The 24,060-nt window shown below is 41.5% G+C and overlaps 1 protein-coding gene and 1 non-coding gene across 10 annotated transcripts in view; both read left to right on the plus strand.

Annotated features, from left to right (window-relative positions):
* WDR93 (WD repeat domain 93) overlaps positions 1–24,060 on the plus strand; it is a 48,641-nt gene that overhangs the window by 9,251 nt on the left and 15,330 nt on the right. For 7 of the 9 annotated variants that reach the window (XR_010151802.1, XR_001709565.4, XR_010151803.1 and 4 more), the window contains exons 3-9: positions 194–386; positions 2,796–2,860; positions 7,808–7,886; positions 10,768–10,883; positions 12,698–12,736; positions 17,863–17,947; positions 22,959–23,130. Coding sequence is in view for 5 of the 9 variants with exons in the window: in XM_001167441.5 (XP_001167441.1) it covers positions 194–386; positions 2,796–2,860; positions 7,808–7,886; positions 10,768–10,883; positions 12,698–12,736; positions 17,863–17,947; positions 22,959–23,130 (749 nt within the window). In the remaining 4 variants the exon portion in view is untranslated. Of the gene's footprint in view, positions 1–193; positions 387–2,447; positions 2,576–2,795; positions 2,861–7,807; positions 7,887–10,767; positions 10,884–12,697; positions 12,737–17,862; positions 17,948–22,958; positions 23,131–24,060 lie in introns of all 9 variants that reach the window. The other 2 variants (XM_063795356.1, XM_063795355.1) reach the window with 1 other exon arrangement.
* On the plus strand, positions 10,021–10,127 carry LOC112205810 (U6 spliceosomal RNA). Its single transcript, XR_002939892.1, has one exon. It is a non-coding gene; the product is annotated as a U6 spliceosomal RNA (small nuclear RNA).

Here is a 24,060-nt window from a genome sequence, read left to right on the forward strand (position 1 = left end):
TCGAACCCTTGACCTCATGTGATCTGCCCACCTCGGCCTCCCAAAGTGCTGGGATTACAGGCGTTAGCCACTGCGTCCAGCCAGGAAATGTTATTATTATCTAGGAAGGGCCCCTGAATGTCTCTGAGAAGCTAACTCATAATATTTGAAGACAGTGACAACTGAAAATAATATTTTTTCTTTGTTTTCCCAGCTCAACAAAATGCCAAATTGTATGGCTGTTTCCCAAGACTATGTGTTTATTGGAGGAGCCAAAGGATTCTCAATTTATAATCTGTACAGTGCTAAACAAATATATGCGTGGGAGAAGCTTAAGGTTGATGTCACTTCCATCTGGGCCACAGATTTGGGGAATGAAATACTTATTGCTCCTGTGGATGAAATGGGTATTGTTCTTCATCTTCCTTTTTAGTCTCATTTACAGGTACCTGTAGACTGTTGTCAATTTAATCTCCTTTTGAGGTATTGGTGGGGCCAGGCATGGAGACTTCTCCCCGGTCATGTAATAGTAACTATATGTACAGAACAGGTATGGTGGGTCAGGTACTGTTGTACCATTTCACATGTGCTAGCCCATTTAATCCTCATGGCAGCCTTAGGGGGGAAGTAAAATTTTTTATTCCTGTTCAGAAGAGGCAACTGACTTATGGAAGCTAAATAACTTATTTGAGGTAACATGGAAAGTCAGGCTTCAAACCAGGCAGTATGGCCCTAGAGTCCACACCCTTCCAGCACTCAGCAGTCCTCTCATACAAACCAGAGCTTGCTCTTTTTCCCTCAGCCTGAGGATGAACCAGGCCTCCATGAGGAGTATGGTATCGAAAACTGTAGACAGTGTCCTAGATAGGTGAGCTGTTACTCTTGGTTGCCCCCTAAAAGCTAGGCTCCCTCTAGCCTGTCCTTATGTTTGGGTGAAACAGACTGTTACCTCTGGATTTGAGGAGCTTTCCTATTTTGTGGAGGATGAGAAGGCAAATGTCAGCATTGGCTGGAAGTGAGTGAGGTGGCTGTGTCATATTGTGGCAGGCAGAGCGGAAAGTGCCTGCTCACTTGGAGATCATCTGTGAAGGCATGCATCTCTCTAGACCTCAGGCTCTGCTCAACCAGCACAGGCACACTGAAGAACTTTCTGCAGGAGAGTGACCTGACCAGACTGGCATTTAAGAAGGGCACTCTAGCAGGAGTTTGAAAAAGGCAAAATGAGAGGCAGAAAAACTATGCAGTCATTAAGGAGAGAAAATTCTGAACATCTGAACCAAGACAGGGGCTGTTAAAATGAAAAGAAAGGCCAGGCGTGGTGGCTCATGCCTGTAATCCCAGCACTTTGGGAAGCCCAGGCAGGTGGATCACTTGAGGTCAGGAGTTTGACACCAGCCTGGCCAACATGGTGAAACCCCGTCTTTACAAAAAATACAAAAAAAAAAAAAAAAATTAGCCAGGCGTGGTGGGCACCCAGGTGCTCGGGAGGCTGAGGAAGGAGAATTGCTTGAACCCAGGAGGCGGAGATTACAGTGAGCTGAGATCGCACCATTGCACTCCAGCATGGGTGAGAGAATGAGACTCCATCTCAAAAAAAAAGAAAAGAAAAAGTGTACTATGGTTATGTAAGATGTTAACATTAGGGGAAGCAAGACAAGGGATACAAAGAAACTCTGTACTATTTTTGTAACTTTTTTATAAGTCTAAAATTAGTTCAAAATAAAAAGCTTAAAAAATGAAAGGAATGTTTAATGGAAAAACTTAGGGAATGATGGAATATGCATATGGGTCAAGTAGTGGGAAAGTGTGCCTGGGGGGCAATGAAGGAGAATGCCTCCCCCTTTGTGCCTTAGAATACTGGGTGGATGATGATGTCATTTCTTGATAACAGTTATGGGAAAATAAGATTTCAGGGTTCTGTGAGTTGAAGAATTCCATTTGAACATGTGCAGACTTGAGGCATCTAGGGATATCTCTGTGGGAATGTTGATACTCAGAAGGAGTTTAGTGTAAAGATAGGATCATATGTATCACACTACATTACACTAGTTGGTTTCAAGTCTGTGTAACCCTGAATATGATGAATCTGAAGGTAGACTGTCTTGGTGTCCCTAGCACATTTGTTGGCATGAATCAGATATCCCATGAATCTGTACTGGGTTGAGTTAGACGTTTACCCACAGTGGGCCAGATGCCTTTACAAGGTTATATTATAGTATAGAGAGGCAAGTCATAAGTATGTGGGAGGCACCTCAAGAAAGAGGTAAGAATTCATCGTGGGTGATGGTTGTATACTGGAGCCATTAGGTTAAATGAGAATTAGATTAACATATTTACTTATTAATTCAACAAAATTAACTGCACGAGGAGCTTGTTGGGATTGAGAGGCAAGACACATGGAACAGTGAGCTATGATCTTTCCCTCAAAGAATCTATGAATTCTCAAGAGGAATACAATACATTTGCAGGAAACAGTTGGATAATGGTGTGAAGCAGTAAGGGATGGTGTGCTCAATCAGGCAGATAGGAATCAACCAGTGGATGGATGCAGCCCATGTCTTACAGAAGACGTCTGGGAGATGCCGGTGGAGCCAGGGTAGGTGGAGAGGACCCAGGAAGGAAAACAACCCGAACATTCAAGAGGGGTGGAGGAAGGCAGGGAGACCAAGAGCAGCATAGGCAGTGGAGGGGCTGGGAAGGAGGCCTAAGAATGAGCGAGCTCATGATGGTGAGTTCACAAAGTCCAATATAAAATTTCTAATTTCTCTTCAGCTCAATTGTCTGTCTTAACATTCTCACTTATTTTTCTGTTTCAGGTATCATTAGACTCTTTTATTTTTATAAGGAAGGTCTTTACCTAGTCAAAGCCATCAATGAAGTGGTGAGTTCCTATTCTTTCACCATTAGCTGGGCCAAAAGCTGTAGCAAATTAAGTTTATTTTTAATATGGAAGCAATGGTAGCTGGCCTAGATTAGAAAGAAATAGAGACCTCCATGGCCAGAGAGCCTCCTCCAAAATATCCAATTAAAAGATCCGCCACCATCAAAGGGTACATGCTGAATTCCTTGGATTTAGTTACCCTGTTGTCAAGAAAAGAAAATTAGCAAAGGAACTCCAGATTTTTCTTTTGAGAATCAGACCAACATATCTAATAAGTACTTAAAAGTCCCTAAATATCCTGGGCTGTTTCACATTCCCCTTCCCTTGCCCATGCTGTTCCTTCTGCTTCAAATGCTCTCCTTGTCTCCCTGCCTGCCTTGTCTCCCTACCAAAATTTCCCCCATTCTTCAAGACCAGCTCAAATATCTCCTCTAAGATACTTTCCCTTACATACCCAAGAGCAGCTGATCTCTCCCTGCTTTGTGCCACTGACAAAGAGAACACAGTTTCTACCACAGTGTTTCCCACACCCTCTACCCTAGTTTGTTCATGTGACTGCTTCTCCTGAGGGAAGAGGACCTGTCTTATTTACCTTTTGAATCCCCTTTTCCCAGATCATTGCCTACAATACTGTAAGTTCTCAGAAAGTATTTTTCAAATCAATGAATTCCAGAAAGAGAGGGTATTGCTCAGAGTAAGGTTTTTTTTTTTTTTTCTTAAATAGAGACAGGGTCTTGCCATGTTGTTGCCCAGCCTGGTCATGAACTCCTGGCCTCAGGTGATCCTCCTGCCTCAGCCTCTCAAAGTACTGGGATTACAGGTGTGAGTCATAGTAGATTTTTTTATTATAATTTGTCTTCTAAGAAATACTATTGATGGGCACCAAGGCAATTCAGTGGGGGCCAAAAGAGAGTATTTTCAACAAATAATGCTAAAACACTGGAAAAACAAATATGGAAAAATGAACCTCAACTCTACTTCACACCATATATAAAAATTAATTTGATAGAGATTTTAGATCTAAATGTAAAGGCTAAAAACATTTCTTCTTGGAAAAAAAAACCACAGAGGAATTTTTTTGCTACCTTGGGGCAGGCAGAGATTTCTTAGGACAATGAAAAGCACTAATCATAAAAGAAAATGTTAATATTGGACTTCATTCCTCACACCATATACAAAAAGTAACTCAAAATGGATCATATACCTGTATGTAAAACCTAAAACTATAAAACTTCTAGGCTGAAACATAGGAGAAAGTGATCCTGGGTTAGGCAAAGATATTTTAGCCACAATACCAAAAGCATGATCCATAAAAGAAAAGATAAACTGGACTTTATCTAAATTAAAAACTTCTGTAAAAGATATTGTTAATGGAATGAAAAGACAACCCATAGACTGGGAGAATTCATTGCAAATTACATATGTGATAAGGGACTTGTAACCGGAATATATAAAGAACTCTCAAAACAAGGAAAGATGTAATTTTTTTTTAATGGGCAAAGGATTTGAAAAGAAGGGGTCACCAAAGAAGATGTATGGAAGGCAAATAAGATGCTCAAGATCATTAGTCATTAGGGAGGTGGAAATTAAAATCACAATGAGATATAGTTACACATGTATTAGAATCCTCAAATTAAAAACATTCACCAAAAATAGGCCAGGCACGCTGGCTCATGCCTGTAATCCCAGCCCTTTGGGAGGCAGGCAGGTGGATCATTTAAGGCCAGGAGTTTGAGACCACCCTGGCCAACATGATGAAACCCCATCTCTACTAAAAATACAAAAATTAGTTGAGCATGGTGGCAGGCGCCTATATCCCAGCTACTCAGGAGGCTGAGACAGGAGAATCACTTGAACCCAGGAGGCAGAGGTTGAAGTGAGCTGAGATTACACCACTACACTCCAGCCTGGGTGACAGAGCAAGACTGTTTCAAAACACACAGATACACACAGAGACACAGACACACACACACAAATAAAAAATAAAAAAACAAAGAAAAAAAGGAAAATAAAAAAATAAATAAAAACACCATACCAAGTGTTGGCAAAGATATGCAACAATTGGAACTCTTCCTATGCACTGCTGGTGGTAAAGTATAATAGTACAACCACTTTGGCAGTTTCTTCAAAAGTTAAACATGTACTTACCATGTGATCCAGCCATTCCACTCCTAAGTATTTATCCAGGAGAAATGAAAGTGTATGCCCATACCAAGGCTTGTACGTGAATGTTCATAGCAGCTTTATTTGTAATAGCCAAAAACTGGAAACCATCCAAATGTCCATCAACAGGTGAATGGATAAGTAATTGTGGTGTATCCATACAATGGGATATACTATTCAATAAAAAGGAGTGAACTATTAATGCATATAACATGTATAAGTTTCAAAATAATTAAGTGAAAGAAGTCATAAAAAATACATAACTGTATGGTTCCATTTTTATAAAACTGTAGAAAATGCAAACTAACCTAGTGATGGAAAACAGATCTGTTGTTGCCTGGGGCAACACAACACAGAGGCAGGAGGAAACATTTGGAGGTGATGGATATGTTCACTGTCTTGATTGTGGTGTTGGTTTCAAGAGGTACACATATGTCAAAACTTATCTAATTGTACACTTCAAACATGCTATTATGTCATGATACCTCTAATAAAGCTGTTAAAAAATTTCAAATTTCTGCTCATCGAAAGATGCTATTAGAGTTCAGTCAGTAGCAGGAGCAGAGAGCGGACCCCAGAGAGCCCTGAACAGCCCCACCTCCACCCGTCCTAGTGACAGTCACACCCTGGAGGAGCTACAGTTGTCGCAGCTGGCCCTAGTCACCATCACCACTACCCTGAGCAAGGAGGCTGAGACCCAGCAGCTGCCAGTCCTCAGCAGTGCCCACATCTGCACCACAAGAAGTGGTTGCTAGGGTGGCTAGGACAAGAGGGTCATTGCAATGAAAATTTCGGAAACAGATGATTCAATGTCAGGAATGGATATGTTTTCATCCACAGAAAGGACATCAAGGAGGTGTATTTGGACACAGACAGTCATAAAAGAATAACCCCAGGAAGTGCTTTCCCAGTGTAGTAGATGGAGTTTGAGGTTATTGAAGGGTATGGAGGTCGCAAATGTTACAGGCCCTAATTGCATTCCTATGCAAGGCAAGTAGATCTGCAGCAGACTAACCATTATGAATGCTGTCCGCATTGTAGGGCCAGTCCTGCACTCACTCACCAGCCGAATTATCAGAACAGTGAGAGTGAGGAAATGACCAAAGGTCAGAGAGTGTTCCTGAAGGCCAGGCTCAACAGCTGGCCCAGGCATGGGCTTCTAGCCTGTGGCGACCCTGTGGGTACCCACATTATTGTGGTGCACCACTATTGTGGCTGTGACAGCCAGGTGCCCACACTATTGCAGCCGTCCTGTGCAGGGAGAAGTGATGGAGGTACTGATAACCAGGGTGCAGGAGAACAAGGTGGACCAGTGACACAATCCTACACCACAATTCTCCAGGGCCCCTTCTCACCAAAGACAGAGAGGTCAGCAATGAAGAGGAGAAGGAAAATCAAGATGAGACACAAGGTCAGCAACTGCAACTTCAGTTACAGATGTAGATGTCCAGAAAATCCTAAACTCCACTGTGGTAGAGACAAAAGCAAGGGATCCACCAGCTGAGAATGCCTTGGATCCTGAGGCTGGGCAGGGTGGGGGTGATTTATTTATTTATTTTTTGCCTGTTAACCAGATAACTAGAACTAATTGCATTATCAGTGCAGCATCTGGTTTTTAAAAAGCCAAACTGCAAACTGCTAATAAAGGCCTTAAATAATAAATATAATAAGAAAATGTAAAAACAAGCCAAAGACTGGGAGAAAATACCTGTTTTATATATATATACTTTATATATATTTACATATCCTTCAAAGTATTTGTATCCAGAATATATAAAGAACTCCAAATCAGTAATAAAAAGACAACCCAATAAAAAATAGGCAAAAGACTTAAACTGACATTTACAAAAGGAGACAGTGTTTCACCATGTTGCCCAGACTGGTCTTGAACTCCTGGACCCAAGCAGTCTTCCCACCTTGGCCTCCCAAAGTGCTGAGATTACAGGTGAGGTAGTTTCTTACAAAGTTAAACCTATGATACATCAAGCCCATTTTTAGGTATTTACCCAAAAGAAATGAAAACATTTGTTCACAAAAAGATTTGTACAACATGTTCATAGCAGCTGTATTTGTAATAAAAAAAAAAATAATCAAGGCCGGGTACAGTGGCTCCTGCCTGTAATCCCAGTACTGTGGGAGGCTGAGGCGGGCGGATCACGAGGTCAGTAGAACAAGACCATCCTGGCCAACACGGTGAAACCCTGTCTCTACTAAAAATACAAAAAATTAGCCGGGTGTGGTGGCACGCGCCTGTAGTCCCAGCTACTTGGGAGGCTGAGGCAGGAGAATTGCTTGAACCCAGGAGGCATAACCATTCACATTGAGCCTCTCTGACCTTATCCACAATTTGAGCAGGTTTCATACTAAGGTTACATTCAGTCTCTACCATAGTCTAAATAGAGCCTTTTGTCCAGCAACTACCAGAGTTTTCAGTGTCATGTAGAATTTATTTCAATTTAGTTGAATAATTGGATGCCAACATAGGCTTTAGGGTTTGCACACCTGACCAGGAGATCCAATAGTATGCCAGATGTCACCAGGAGCATTTAAGAAACCAGGAAATAAGTTCAAAAACCTTACATAGAAAAGCGAGTTCTACTTCTTTACATATCATCTTGTCCAATTCCTGTACAAAAATGGGAAGTATGAAGCAGTTTGAAGCATCTTTTCATGTCCCAAGCTTTAAAAGGATCTCTGTTCCTGGGTGCAAACCACAGAAGGTCCTGAAATACATTCTCTGTCAGCAGGCTATGCCTACTCTATCAACATCTCTTTTGTTTTCAGGATGATACCAGCAAGCAAACTACCTGTATAAAGATGGAGATCTCTCAAGGAGGGGACTTTGCAGCCTTCCTCCTACAAGGCAAGATTAACCAAAGACTGTTAAGGTTCAAATTTTCAGTCTCTTCCAATCTTCCAAATGATCGCTTTTGTCCCTCCAAACCTTTTATTTAGAAATTATTTTCAATTCAAAGAAGAGTTGCAAAGAAATTACAGAGTTCCCTTATGCCCTTCACCCAGCTTCCCTAATATTAATGTTCAACATGGCCACACCACATTTGTCAAAACTAAGCAAATGACATTGGTACAGTACTATTAACTAGCTCTTAACTACAGATTTTTTTTTCAGATTTCACTAGTTTTTCCACTAATCTTTTTTTTTTTTTTTTTTTTTTTTTTGCTCCAAAGTTCAATCTGGGATACCATATTATATTTAGTCATTGTGTCTCCTTAGTCTCCTCCTACCTAGGATGGTTTCTTGGCCTTTCCTCATTTTTCAAGGCCTTAAAGAGTACCAGTCAGGTATTTTGTAGAATGTCCCTCAATTTCAGCTTGTCTGATATTTTTCTCATAATTCAACTGGGGTTAAGGATTTGGGGGAAGATACAACAGAGGTGACAAGCTTTTCTCATTGCATCATATCAAGGGGTACATGATAGCAGCATGACTCACTACTGCTAATACTAACCTTGATCACTTCAAGTGGTGTCCGCCAGGTTTCTCCACTATAGAGCTACTGTTTTCCCCTTCCCATCCTCTGTAAGGAGCAAGTCACTACATCCAGACCACACTCAAGGGAAAATGATAGAAGTACCACCTCCTGGCCAGGCGTGGTGGCTCACGCCTGTAATTCCAGCACTTTGGGAGGCCAAGGCAGGCGGATCACCTGAGGTCAGGAGTTCAAGACCAGCCTGGCCAACATGGTGAAACCCGTCTCTACTAAAAATACAACAATTAGCCAGACGTGGTGGTGGGCACCTGTAATCCCAGATACTGGGGAGGCTGAGACAGGAAAATCACTTGAACCTGGGAGGCGGAGTTGCAGTGAGCCGAGATCGTGCCATTGCACTCCAGCCTGGGCAACAAAGAGCGAAACTCCATCTTAAAAAAAAAAAAAAAAAAAAGTATCGTCTCCTGGAGGTAAGAGAATCAAAGAATTTTTGGACATGTGTTAAAACCACCACAGTAATTAATAAACACCTTGAGGAAGATACTTTGAGATGATGCTGATGTGCTGTTTCTCTTTAATGTTTTACCCACCAATCTCAGCACTCATCATTGGATCTTGCCTGCTGCAGTTATCACTGGGACAATAGAACATATTTTATTCAAATGCTTGTTGCCTTGATTTTTAACCTTTAAATATTTAGATATATGGTATATTGGCCTCTATTTTATACTCTTGTCCAAGCCCCCTCCAATGTCAGGTATTTGAGGAACATATGCATTTTATTTATTTTGTTTTTTTTTTTTTTGAGAAGGAGTCTTGCTCTGTCACCCAGGCTGGAGTGCAGTGGCATGATCTCGGCTCACTGTAACCTCTGCTTCCCAGGTTCAAGCGATTCTCCCACCTCAGCCTGCCAAGTAGCTGGGATTACAGGTACCTACCAGCATGCCCGGCTAATTTTTATATTTTTAGTAGAGACGGGGTTTCACCATGTTGGCCAGGCTGGTCTCGAACTCCTGACCTCAGGTGATCCGCCCGCCTCGGCCTCTGAAAGTGCTAGGATTACAGGCATGAGCCACCACGCCTGGCCAAGGATATGCATTGTATAATGCTTTGTGTATTCAAGGAAACTTATGCACCATCTGTATTGGTTTCCTGAGGCTGTCATAACAAAGTACCACAAACTGGGCAGCTTAAAACAATAGATATTTATTCCCTCAGAGTCCTAGAGGCCAGAAGTCTGAAATTAAGGTGACCAGAAGATTACTTTTTAAGAAAAAAATTTAGCCAGGATCCCATACCATGGGAGAACAACCTTTCCTAGGTTAACATATACTTGCTATAGAAGCTGAGCATGTTTCTTTGACAAGATAAAGTCCCACAGCCAACCCATGGGTTGTTATCTCCTCAAATATTGGTCAGAAGAATTCTTTAGGTACATCTTTCCCAATTCTAACCCTTCCTCAGACACACTCCTCTCAGTTGCTGATTCTGTATTTGCTGCCTTCCTCCCCAGACAGGTAAAACTGAAGGCAAAATGTCAGTGGATGTGATCGCTTCAGCAGCACATATACTAAAACTGGAACGATACAGAGACAATTAGCATGGCCCCTCTGCAAGGATGACACACAAATTCATGAAGCATTTCTTTTTTTTTTGAGATGGAGTTTCGCTCTGTTGCCCAGGCTGGAGTGTAATGGCCTGATCTCGGCTCACTGCAACCTCCACCCACTGGGTTCAAGTGATTCTCCCACCTCAGCCTCCCGAGTAGCTGGGATTACAGGTGCACATGTCACCACGCCTGGCTAATTTTTGTATTTTTAGTAGAAATGGGGTTTCACCATGTTGGCCAGGCTGAGAACTCCTGACTGCAGGTGTTCCAGCCACCTCAGCCCCCCAAAGTGCTGAGATTACAGGCGTGAGCCACCACGCCCGGCCCCATATTTTTTTTAATGTCAAGGGAATTTACCATTTGCAACATAGAAAATGTGGGGGCTGGGCAGAACAATTTGGTTAAAAAGCTGTTGCATGAGTGCTGTTGGTGTGAGAAGCCCCTGTTTCTCTTAGATAGGTGGTGGTGGGTTGAGGGGATAACTCTCCATGGGAAAGTTATGTGGGGCATGAGGACTGGCAATAACCATTGCAGAACTACTTCTCCTTCAGTGTGTCAAAGTTGCCTGCTACGGAGGTGGCTGGTCTCTTTGCCAGCAGTTCTGAGAAGAAGACAGGCCATTTCTCAGAGGAAACTTGTGGCTCTCTTACAGTTGCTCAATGGTTCTCTGGTTTCCCAATGCAGGAGCCGGAGATATTTGGCTGGATGTGTATAAATTGCCCAAGGAGACTTGGCTCAAGAAACTAGAGCACCCCCAACTCACTTCAAATCCTAAGAAAAAAGTCAGACAGCCGCAACTGGTAGGAAATATCTCTGCTTTCAGCTGATATGTTTCTCCCTACCCCTGACCCACATCTAGCCCAAGTCCTTGGAAACTTATGGTGAATGAGGCCTCTGGGCTATAAGAGAGGACAACAGGAATATTGGCCCCTGTCTCCCAAGTCAATTTCCTTTGGTTAAAATAAGATAGTAAAAAGTAGAGGTGTCTTCAGTAGTGGGAATCGCAGTATCTCTAGTCTGGGAGTTGCCTCTCCACTGAGACCACTCCCAGGCATTTCTCTGGAAGGAGGATCTTTTGTCCTGACTCCTGCTTCACTGGTAATCTTTTTTTCCCTCCTGGCTGAAATAATCTTTTCATGCCTCAAATTCCATTAAATTTTTCCAGACTATGGTATAAAAAGGTTGTTCTCAATATACAGAAATATATATATATTTTCTATTATCCTTAAAAAGTAGAAACTCTACCATTTCAGTTTATTTATATATGATGACTGGGCCTTGTGCTGTTTTTTGTTTTTGTTTTTGTTTTTTGAGTCTCGCTCTGTCGTCCAGGCTGGAATGCAGTGGTGCGATCTGTGCTCACTGCAACCTCCGCCTCCCGGGTTCAAGCAATTCTCTTGCCTCAGCCTCCTGAGTAGCTGGGACCACAGGTGCACGCTGCCATGCCAGGCTAATTTTTTTGTATTTTTAGTAGAGACGGGGTTTCACTGTGTTAGCCAGGATGGTCTCAATCTCCTGACCTTGTGATCTGCCCGCCTCGGCCTCCCAAAGTGCTGGGATTACAGGCGTGAGCCACTGCACCCGGCCTGTGCTGTGTTTTTAAGATATAGTTGCTCAGTAAATGTTAAGACTTAATTTGCTTATTTATACAGTGTATACTTATTATTTTTACTTTTAAACCACCAACGTTAATATATTAATATTAACTGAGCATCCCTTTAAAATACATTGTATTGGGTGCTAAATAAATTAGTGAAATTATTAATATAGGAGACCAAGATTGAGAGTTACATTCACTGCTGAGCTCAAGTGGCTTTGAATAAATGCCTTTATGCCCAGTGAATATCTTCATAATGGAGTGTAGTCCTATGTCCCTGGGAAAGTTACTAGCCCAGAGATATTCCTCCTCTAAGCTATTACAGAATGTTATTATTTGTACGTATTTTTTGACGCTTCTCACATACTGCCTAGGTTTGTAGTTATCCTGTTATACATGAAAATCCTCTTGTCTTCAATGGATAATAAATTTCTAGATTGTTAAGACCATACCTTCTGCTTTTTATCAACAAATTCCATAGTATCATACTTGGTACTCAAAAAGATATATTTTTGTTTGGACTAATTTGTTATCCAAATAGGAAAAGCACCTTGAATGGGGTGGTTTCTCACCATAATTCACTTCTTTTTCATACACTGAGAAGCAGCCAATGAATGCCAGTTACAGTGGTAGTTCTTTTACTATGAATTATATTTAGAGTTACTTAAATGTAATTCTCAACATCACCAATATGTTTTGCCAATCAGAAATATTTGCCTCAATTTAGATTCTTGTAATGGTGTTCTGACTGATCTCCTCAACTCTATTCATTCAGATTTCCTCTTGTTATTAACTATTTCCTGTTTCCCCACCTACCTTTTAAGATCCTGAAAAATAGGGATCGTGTGTTGAAGTTCTGCAGGCCAGAGGCCCACACAAATACTGGCCCTCCACATCTATTGCATGAATTCACTCACAAGAGTAATTGAGGGGAAGAGAGAGCATGCCAGAAGATTAAAGGGGGTGGTAAACATACATCAAACCTATTGTGAATTAATTTCTCATTTTTCTCCTCAGAACACCCTTGGTCCCATTTCTGCAGATCCTTTAGAAATGGTAAGAAACTTTAAAGAAAATCTCCAGAGAGACTTAAGTTTGTATTTTAGAGATTTTTTTAAAATTATTATTTTTCTTTTCTTTTCTTTTCTTTTCTTTTTTTTTTTTTTTTTTGAGACGGAGTTTCATTCTTGTTGCTCTTGTTGCTCAGGCTGGAGTGCAATGGAGCGATCTTGGCTCATCGCAACTTCTGCCCCCTAGGTTCAAGTGATTCTCCTGCCTCAGCCTCCTGAGTAACTAGGATTATAGGCATGCACCACCACGCCCGGCTAATATTGTATTTTTAGTAGAGACAGGGTTTCTCCATGTTGGTCAGGCTGGTCTTGAACTCCCGACCTCAGGTGATCCGCCTGCCTTGGCCTCCCAAAGTGGTGGGATTATAGGCGTGAGTCACCACACTGGGCCCAAGATTTTGATTTTTACTTGAAATTTACCTTAAATGTCAAATATGCTAATAAAATGTTCTACCTGGGCACTATTTTCAGTTCTCAGTGACTTAATCTTGTGCCTCATATCCATTGCAGATGACCTCCCGTCCCTGAGAATAGTTGACCCAAGTCATTTGGCCAGACGTGGGTTTACCTGAAGTTAAGGGAGCTTAAATTTCAGGGCCCCTCACTTGGGCCCCTGGAAGGTGCCCTAGCAATGTGTTCATATGGTTATATATTTTTGTAAAATTAGCAAAGGTAACATATTTTAACCATAATCACTTAATTCCACTACCTCTTCACTCTAGCTTTCCTCTGTCACAATTTCCTCCATATTAGATGGAATTACAGTGGCCATGGGCATTTTGTGTTCATAGTTCTGTCTTCTTTTTCTTAAAAGAGGGTCCTATGAATCCTGGATTTGCCTCTACCAAAATAACAGCCCAATTCACCAAGCCGAGTGACTTGGGGGTTTTGTGTTTGTTTTGGAATACCTTAGAGAACAGAGCAGTTTCCCCGGAGCTTCCTGGCTGTTCCTCTGAGACCAGCAACACACCGTGTCTTCAGAAGGCATGGCTCTTGGAGGACTCAGGCGTGTCAGTAGAGTAGTGGTGAACTTCTGAAGTGGAAGTATCTCGCTAGAGCCCCTTCTTTTTTCCCTTTCAAAGTTACATTAGGCCAGGTGGGGTGGCTCATGTCTGTAATCCCAACACTTTGGGAGCCTAAGGCAGGAGGATCTCTTGAGCTCAGGAATTTGAGACCAGCCTGGGCAACACAGCAAAACCTTGCCTCTACAAAAAATACAAAAACTGGCCGGGTGCGGTGGCTCACGCCTGTAATCCCAACACTTTGGGAGGCCGAGGCAGGTGGATCACGAGGTCAGGAGTTTGAGACCAGCCTGACCAACATGGTGAAACCCCATCTCTACTGAAAATACAAAAATTAGCCGGATGTGGTGGCGTGTGCCTGTAATCTCAGCTACTCAGGAGGCTGAGGCAGGAGACTCGCTTGAACCCGGGAGGCGGAGGTTGCAGTGAGCCGAGATCACACCACTGCACTCCAGCCTGGGAGACAGCTGTCTAAAAAAAAAAAAAAATTAGCCAGGTGTGGTGGCATGTGGCTGTGGTCCCAGCTACTCAGAAGACTGAGGTGGGTGGATGGCTTGAGCCCTGGAGTGGAGGCTGCAGTGAGTCGAGATTGCACCACTGTACTCTAGCCTGGGTGACAGAGCAAGACCCTGTCTCACAAAAAATAATAAAAATAAAAATAGTTATATTATATTTCATATTGTACAAATAATATATGAATATATCACTCTTGGAAAAGTCAAGGAATTCAGATAAACAGCCCTTTCCAGAGGTAATCACCACTATTAGCTTGACGTGTTTTTTTGTTTGTTTGTTTGTTTGTTTTGTATTTTTAGTAGAGACAGGGTTTCACTATGTTGGCCAGGCTGGTCTCGAACCCCTGACCTCAGGTCATCCACCCGCTTTGGCCTCCTAAAGTGCTGGGATTACAGGCATGAGCCACCGCGCCCAGCCCCAGTTGATGTGTGTTTTCTAGATCTTTAGTGTGTATTTACATTCTTACATTTATTTTGAAAAATACAGTTTTGTTTCATGGAATTTTTTTTCTACATAAGTGGCATCATACCGTATATATTTTCTTATAAACTTGCATTTTTTTACTCATCAATTTGTTTGCACATTTTTTTCTTTTTCTTTTTTCATTTTGAAACAGGGGCTCACTCTGTCACTCAGGCTGGAATGTAATGGCATGATCGTGGCTCACTGCAGCCTCAACCTCCTGGGCTCAAGCAGTCCTCTCACCTCAGCTTCCCAAATAGCTAAGACTACAGTTGTGTGCTGCTATGCTTGTCTAATTTTTAAAATTTTTTATAGAAAAATATGTTGCTCAGGCTGGGCATTATTTCTTCTTAAAATGTTAGGTAGACTTCACTAATGTGTCCATCTAGTCCTGGAGCTTTCTTTGTGGAACTACAAATTCAACTTCTTTAATAGATAAAGCACTATTCAGGTTATCTATTTCTTCTTGAACAAGCTTTTGTACCTTGTGTCTTTCGAGTAATTTGTCCATTTTGTCTAAGTTGTCAAATTTATTGGCTTAAAGTGGTTCATAACATTCCATTATTATCCCTTCATTGTCTTTAAAATCTATTGTGATGTCATCCCTCTCATTCCTGATATTGGTAATTTGTGTCTTCTCTCTTTTTTTCTTAATCAGTTTGGCTAAAGGTTTGTCAATTTTATTCATCTTCTCAAAAGAACAATATTTTAGTTTCATATATTTTTCCCTATTGTTTTTCTGTTTTCTATCTCACTGATTTCCAATTTGTTTTTATTATTTCCTTTGTTCTGCTCACTTTGGGTTTAGTTTCCTCTTCTAATTTCTTTCTTTCTTTTTCTTCTTTTTTTCTATTTTTTTTTTGAGATGGAATCTCGCTCTGTCACCCAGGCTGGAGTGCACTGGCATGATCTTGGCTCACTGCAACCTCCGTCTCCCAGGTTCAAGCAATTCTCTGCCTCAGCCTCCCGAGTAGCTGGGATTACAGGTGCCTGCCACCACGCCTGGCTAATTTTTGTATTTTTAGTAGAGACGGGGTCTCACCATCTTGGCCAGGCTGGTCTTGAACTCCTGACCTCGTGATCCCACCTGCCTCGGCCTCCCAAAGTGTTGGGATTATGGGCCTGAGCACTGGGCCCAGCTCCTCTTCTAGTTTCTTAAGGTAGAAGCTCAAATCATTGAGATCGTCTTTTCTGATATAGGCATTTAATGCTATACACTTGTATCTAAGTACTGCTTTAAAATTTGATTTTTTAATTTTCATTCATTTCAAACTACTTTATAATTTGCTTTTGTATTTCTTCTTTGACTAGTAGGTTTTTATTTTTTTATTTTTGAGAGAGAGTCTCATTCTGTTGCTCAGACTGGAGTGCAGTGGTGCAATCTTGGCTCACTGCAACCTCTGCCTCCCGGGTTCAAGCGATTCTCCTGCCTCAGCCTCCCAAGTAGCTGGGATTACAGGTGCATGTCACCATTCCCAGCTAATTTTTGTATTTTTAGTAGAGATGGGGTTTCACCATATTGGTCAGGCTGGTCTTGAACTCCTGACCTCGTGATCCGCCTGCCTCGACCTCCCAAAGTGCTGGGATTATAGGCGTGAGCCACTGCACCCAGCTGGCTAGTAGATTTTTAGAAGTATGTTATTTAGTGTCCAAATATTGGAAATGTTACAGCTGGCTTTTTTTATCGGCTTCTCATAAAATCCGTCGTGATCAGAAAATCCATTGCGATCAGAAAACATACTTTATATATTTGAATCATTCTAAGTTTATTTAGTTTTTTTTTCCCACAATGTGGATTATATTGGTAAGTGTTTATATGCACTTGAAAAGGATGTTTCAAGACCAATAAAGCTGTTATTGGTCAGGCTATTCAAGTTTTCTATCTCCTTCCTGTTTTTCCTTTTATATCCTTACTATATTCTTACTGATTTTCTGTTTACTTCTTCTGTACTTATTGAAAAAGGAGTCTCTAAGATTGTAGATTTATCTTTTTCTTCTTTCACTCTTACGAATTTTTGCTTCGTGTATTTTGAAGCTTTGTGATTAGATGCTTCACAATTTGGAATGTTTTGTCTTCGGATGAATTGATTGTTTTGTCATTATTCACTGACCGTTTGATTCCTGATAATATTCTCTGTTCAGAATTCTTCTATGTCAAATACTAATATGGCCACCCAAGCTTTCTTTTGATTCATTTTAGCAAGATATATCTTTTTCTGTACTTTTATTCTTAACATGTTTGTGTCATTATATTTAATATAATGAGTTTCTTCTTTTTCCCTATGGTTTCAGATAGTGTTTCATAAAATGAGTTTCTTGGCCACGTGTGGTGGCTCACACCTGTAATCCCATTACTTTGGGAGGCAGAAGCAGGAGGATCACATGAGCCCAGGAGTTCAAGATCATCCTGAGCAGCATGGCGAGACCTCGTCTCTGCAAAACTAAATTAGCCGGGTGTGGTAGTGCACACCTGTGATCCCAGCTATTCAGAAGACTGAGGTGGGAGGATTGCTTAAGCTCAGGAGGTCGATCCTGCAGTGAGCTGTGATTGTTCCACTACACTCCAGCCTGCGTGACAGAGCAAGATCCTGACACACACACACACACACACACACACACACGCACACACACACAGAGTTTCTTTTTGACCTCATATAGTTGGGTCTTGCCCTTTCTAAAAAAATTGTTTCAAAGATGGGCTCTCGCTATGTTGCCCAGGCTGGAATGCAGTGGCTATTCACAGGCACAGTCATAGCACATTGCCACCTCAAACTCCTGGCCTCAAGCGTTCTTCCCACTTCAGCCTCCAGAGTAGCTGGGACTACAAGTGTGTGTCACCATGCCCAGTAAGGGTCTAGCCTTTTTATAGAGTCTGACAATCTCTGCCTTTTCATTGGGGTTATTTAGACCATATACATTTAATGTGATTATTTATATGTTTGGGTTTAAATCTACAGTCTTGCTATTTACTTTTACAATCTTGCTATTTACTTTCTGTTCTCTTATTTTTCTTTTTCCCCTTCTTTTCCACCTTCTTTTAAAATTAGGATTTTTAATTATTCTATTTCCTCTCTTCTCTTGGCTTATTAACCATGCCTTTTCCTTGTTTTAGGATGCAAATGTTAGTTTTAAAGGAGACATTAAATTGAGTCTTCCAGTTTACATAATGAAGATCAAACCACCTAAGCCTGTTACAGGTAAGTGTGATTCAAATCTCTCTCCTTTTGCCATTGATATATCTGTTCTTTCTTCCTTTCCCCATGTCTTATCTTTTCAACTTATTAGCAACGATATCAAAATTACAAACATAGTTATGAAGAGGAAATTTTTTTTAAACTCATAAGCTCTGAGACATTAAAACAAAAAATGTAAGTAATGCATTTGTATTACTTACAGTTAACTAACAGAATTGGAAGGTCAGGAGAAAAAGATATCTTTTCTGAATTGCCAGGTTGAGTTCATTTATTCCTACATTTCTGTGCTAATTCATTTGACTGCTAGTTGTAATACATTCATTCCTACATTCTTGTGTTAATTTATTCATTATTATTTGCTGAATGCCCATAATGCACCAAGCACAAAGATGAGTAAAACACCTCTCCTCTCCTGCACTCTAGAAGTTGATAGTCTACTAAGGGAGAATGACAAGAAACCACCATAGTAGGATGTGATAAGTACAGCAATGGGGACCATCAAGGGCTATGAAAACTCAGGGTAAGAAGCGACTGACTTGCTAGGGAGTAAGGGACATTTGGGCACAGTTTCAAAGAAAGGGACTTGGTCAAGAGGAGCAGAGAGGCTAGCTATTGTAGGCGGCAAATACAGAGGGTATCCTCTCAGCATTCACACATGATCACAAAGACATATCTGTAAGAATGTTCACCCCTGGTGGACTAGTAGTTATGATTAAAAAAAAACCAGAAGAATGTTCACGGTAGCATTATGTACAGAGGTGAATAATTGGTTAAATAAAATCTGGGCCGTGTGCGGTGGCTCATGCCTATAATCCTAGCACTTTGGGAGGCCAAGGTGGGTGGATTGCTTGAGCTCAGGAGTTCAAGACCAGCTTGGGGAACATGGCAAAATCCCGCCTCCACAAAAAATACAAAAATTAGGCAGAGTGGCATGCACCTGTAGTCCCAACTACTTGGGAAGCTAAGGCAGGAGAATCGCTTGAGCCCAGGAAGCAGAGGTTGCAGTGAGCTGAGATTGTGCCATTGCACTCCAGTCTGGGAGACGGGAGTGAAACCGCGTCATAAATAAATAAATAAATAAATAAATAAATCTGGTACACTCATACAAAAGAATACTTTGCAACCATTAAAAAAACAAAAGAGAAGCCAAGTGTGGTGGCTTAAGCCTATAACCCTAGCACTTTGAGAGGCCAAAGGAGGAGGATCACTTGAGCCTAGGAAGTTGAGGCTGTAGTGAGCTATGATCACACCACTACACTCCAGCCTGGTGACAGAACAAGACCCTGGTTCAAAATCAAGAACAACCCCCCGAAAAGGGAAATGCCAAAGGCGAAGAATAGACAATTTTCTCTTGTAAAAGAATGTGGTGGTCAGACTTGCTCTATCAATATTTATTATAAAGCTGCAGTTATTAAGATTAAAAAATAGATAAGTGAATAATAGAAATATAGATGAAATATAGAAATATAGATGGATAGAAATAGCAGATAGAAAAATAGAGGAAAAATAGGTGAATGAAGCAGGATATAGAGACCAAAATAGACCCAGGCATAAATGGACACTTGATGCATTACAGAGGCAGCACTATGGAGCACTGGAGAAAGGGTGGTCATTTCAATAAGCGGCGGTGGTTGTTTATGTGGAGACAAAAATAAAACTTAACCCCTGCCTCATGCCGTACACAAAACTAAATTCCAGATGAACTGTAGAAGTAAATATATGAAAGGCAAAGCAGTAAAGCTTTTAGAAAATAAATATACTCTTCAGGCCCGGTGCAGTGGCTTATGTCTGTAATCCCAGCACTTTGGGAGGTCGAGGCAAGTGGATCACCTGAAGCTAGGAGTTCAAGACCAGCCTGGCCAACATGGTGAAACCCCGTCTGTACTAGAAATACCAAAAAAAAAAAAAAAAAAAAATAGCTGGGCGTGATGGTGTGCACCTGTAGTTCCAGCACTTTGGGAGGCTGAGGCAGGCAGATTGCTTGTGAGCTCAGGAGTTCGAGACCATCCTGGGCAACATGGAGAAACCCCATCTCCACACAAAAAAAATACAAAAATTAGCTAGGCATGGTGGCGTGTGCCTGTAGTCCCAGCTACTTTGGAGGTTAAAGCAGGAGAATTGCTTGAACCTGGGAGGCAGAGGTTGCAGTGAGCTGAAATCGCGCCATTGCACTCCTGCCTGGGCGACACAGCGAGCGAGACCCTGTCTCAAAAAAAAGAAAAAGAAAATAATATAAACAATAACTTTATCACCTCTGGGTAGGGAAAGACTTTTCAAATAAGACACAAAAAGTACTTACAATTTTTAAAAATTGAATAAATTTGACTACATTAAAATTAGGAATTTCAGATCATTCAAAGACATCATTAAGAGGATGAAAGATCAGGACACATAGAGGTAGAAGTTATTTGCAAAACACATAAAACCCACTAATGGTTCATGTCCAGAATATATAAAGAATTACTACAGATTCTTAAGAAAAAGAGGGAGAATCCAGCACAAAACAGGCAAGAGTATTTCACAGGCTATTCACAAAAAACAGATTATTTAAATGACCAATAAACATGAAAAGGTGCTCACCATCATTAGTCTGCAGGGAAGTGCAAATTAAAATCACAGTGAATTAGCGTAACACATTCACTAGGATGGGTAAAATTAAAAAGACTGACCACACCACGTGATGGTGAAGATGTGGAACAATCAGTACTCCCATACATTGCATTTAGCAATGAAAACTGGTACAACCACTTTGGAAAATGTGTTTGCTATTATCTAGTAAAGCTGACAATAATTTGTATCCTATGACACAGTATTTACACTGCTAGGTGATAGGGTGACCAACCATACCAGTTTGCCTGACTGAGGGGTTTCCTGGGATGTGAGATTTTTCAGTGCTAAAACTAGGAAACTCCTAAGCAAGCCATTTTGAATTAGTCACCCTACTTCTAGGAATGTACCCATAGATTTGCAAGCAAGTGTGTTCCAGGAAACATGTGCATGAATGGTAATAGTGACATGATTTTTAATAGCCCCAAACACAAAGCAACTAAATTTTCATCAGTAGTAGAACAGATAAATTGTACTATATTTATTCAATGGAATACTATACAGCAGTGAAAAATGAACAAACTGCAGCTACACACAGCAAAATGGATAAATCTCATGAACAATATTGAGCAAAAGAGGACAGCCATAGAGTTCACACTGCATGGTTCCCCTTATGTACAGTTTAGAATCAGGCAAAATGAAACTATGGTGTTGAGGATGCATGTTTAGGTGATAAAAGCATAAATAAATGCAATGAAGTGGCTACCATAAAAGTCAGGAGAGTGGTTGCCACTCTTCCCAGAGAATTGTGATTAGAAAGGGGCCCCTGGGAAGCTTCTAGTGAGATGGCAATGTTCTATTTCTTTTTTCTTTTCTTTTCTTTTTTTTTTTTTTTTTGAGACAGGGTCTCCCTCTGTCGCCCAGGCTGGAGTGCAGTGGCACAATCTCGACTCACGGTGACCTCTGCTTCCCAAGCAATCCTCCCACCTCAGCCTCCCAAGTAGCTGGGACTACAGGAACATGCCATCAGGCCTGGCTAATTTTTGTATTTTTTGTAGAGATGGGATTTTGCCATGTTGCCTGGCTGGTCTCAAACTCCGGGGCTCAAGCGATCCTCCTGCCTTGGCCTTCCAAAGTGCTGGAATTACAGGCATGAGCCACCGCACCCAGCCGATGTTCTATTTCTTGACCCGAGTAGATGATACCAGAGGTTTGCTTTATAATAACTCATTAAGGTATATTAAGGTATATATTTTATGCTCTTTTCAGAATGTATGTTACACTTCACAATAAGAAAAAGGTTTAATAACTAAAGATAAGCAACAATGAAGAGGATCTATAGTACTAATATGAAATAATCTCCAAAACATTTTAGTAAGTGAAAATACAAGGGGAATAATGTATAATAGCAATTCTCAAACTTTAGCTGCATCAGACTCATTTGGAGAACTCATTAAAACCCAGATTGTTTGCCTATAGTGCCAGCTACTCAAGAAGCTGAGATGGAAGGATTGCTTGAACCAAGGAGTTCAAGCCTAGCCTGGGCAATATAACACAACCCCCATCTCAAAAAACAACCCAGATTGCTGGGCCCCACCACAGAGTTTCTTCTATTCCAGTAGGTCTGGGGTGGGCCCTGAGAATCTGTATTTTTAACAAGTTCCCAGGTGACTCTGCCACTGCTGATCTGGCGTCGTCCTTTGAGAGCTAGTGTATCATACGATATTATGTGTTTATAAAACTGGTGTCTCCCTCTAGAAAATTATGCAGTTGTCTCTGAGGAAGCAGTCAAGGGCACTGTGGAATCTCCTGGGCAACTTGAGGGACCCAGGCACCTTCCAAAGTGAACAGAATTCTGAAACTCAGGGTGCAAATCCAGAAAACAAGTCATCCAGTTTTACTGTGGATTTAGGAACAGATGACAAAGAAGGAAATGAAAGGTTATTGGGAAGAGAAGTAGTAAGAAAAGTGACTGACAGAGAAAGATTTTTTTAAAGGAAGGTAATTGGGTAAATGTTGGCATAAGAAGAGACTGAGACTGCCTAATTATGTGAGTGTTCAGCAGTGGCTGAAAAGTGATGGTAACTGGCAGATCTGGGGCCTTCCTCAGCTGGGGAGACAGGGACAGTGATCTAAAGTCTCCAGTGGCATTGTGAACATTTCCCTGCCCCACCGCCCCCCACACCCTGGCCTTTGCAAATATTCTGTAATCCAAAAGCAGAGAGAATGATGTTGGGATGAAGATATAGAAGAAGGAGGACAGCAGCTGCTCTCTGCCTGGGCTCTGTGAGCTGGTGGGGTACAGGAGAGGCCGGGAGGAGACTGAATACAGACCAATTGCAGAGCAAGAATCGATTTCTGAGGCTGAGGGATTCTGCAGGAAGCTGGGAAGAGTGGAAGAAGTAGGGGAAAATCAGGAAAGGGGGAGTCACATGGCTTGACTAATTCTGTAATATTTTCAACCTAGGCACCACATTCAAAAGCCCCCTGGAAGTCTTTGCAAAGATCAAGGACTGCTACGGACTGGGCTCCGGGCAGAATCATTTCATCAAGGACAGTCAGTGGGAGCAGCAAGCTGAGATCTTCAACGCTTCCTACAAGAAGTACCTAGATAAGGAGTGGGAGGAGGAGCCACTCAGGTGAGCCCCCTAATCCCGGGAAAGCCAGGGAGCATCCCCAGGCTTCTGCTGTCTTGGCACATGTAGGAATCAACCCAGGGACCTGAGATCTAAAAGCTCTTTCTGGGGCCAGGACAGTGGCCCACATCTGTAATCCCTACACTTTGGGAGGCCGAGGCAGGAGGATCATTTGAGCCCCCAAATCTGAGACCAGCCTGGGCCACATGTCAAGACCTTATCTCTAAAATAAATAAGCTCTTTCTGGTTTGGGAGAATTTTGAGCAAACATCAGCAGATATTTTGAAATGTTGTGTGGAGATTGTTACTATATAGTTAGAACAAAGGCTGATAATAATGGAGTTAAAAGAAGAAATAGATATCTATGGAAATGAGAAATATAATTTATTTCAGTTTTATATATGACATCTCTAAAAATTTTTTTTTCTTTTTAAATTTTTTTTTCTAGTTATCTAAAAGCACAGAGGCTGGGCACGGTGGCTCAGGCCTGTAATCCCAGCACTTTGAGAGTCTGAGGCATGCAGATTACCTGAGGCCAGGAGTTTGAGACCAGCCTGGTCAACATGGTGAAACCGTCTCTACTAAAAATACAACAATTAGCCAGGCATGGTGGCGGGCACCTGTAATTCCAGCTACTTAGGAGGCTGAGGCAGGAGAATCACTGGAACCCAGGAGATAGAGGCTGCAGTGAGGCGAGATCACGCCACTGCACTGTAGCTTGGACAGAGATAGACTCTGTCTCAAAAAATAGTAATTAAAAAATAATAAGAAGAAACACAGAAGATCCTAAAGACAAATAAAGTCACCACTACTAAAATTTTTCTCCATTTCCTTCCTGCCTTTCTAAATGTAATGTAGCATAGGTGTATAATTATTATAATATATGACTTCCCCATCTTGGTGAGCAGTTAGGTGTCATTAGCTCCAAGTTGT

Source organism: Pan troglodytes, chromosome 16, assembly GCF_028858775.2.
Source record: "Pan troglodytes isolate AG18354 chromosome 16, NHGRI_mPanTro3-v2.0_pri, whole genome shotgun sequence".
NCBI classification, from domain to species: domain Eukaryota; kingdom Metazoa; phylum Chordata; class Mammalia; order Primates; family Hominidae; genus Pan; species Pan troglodytes.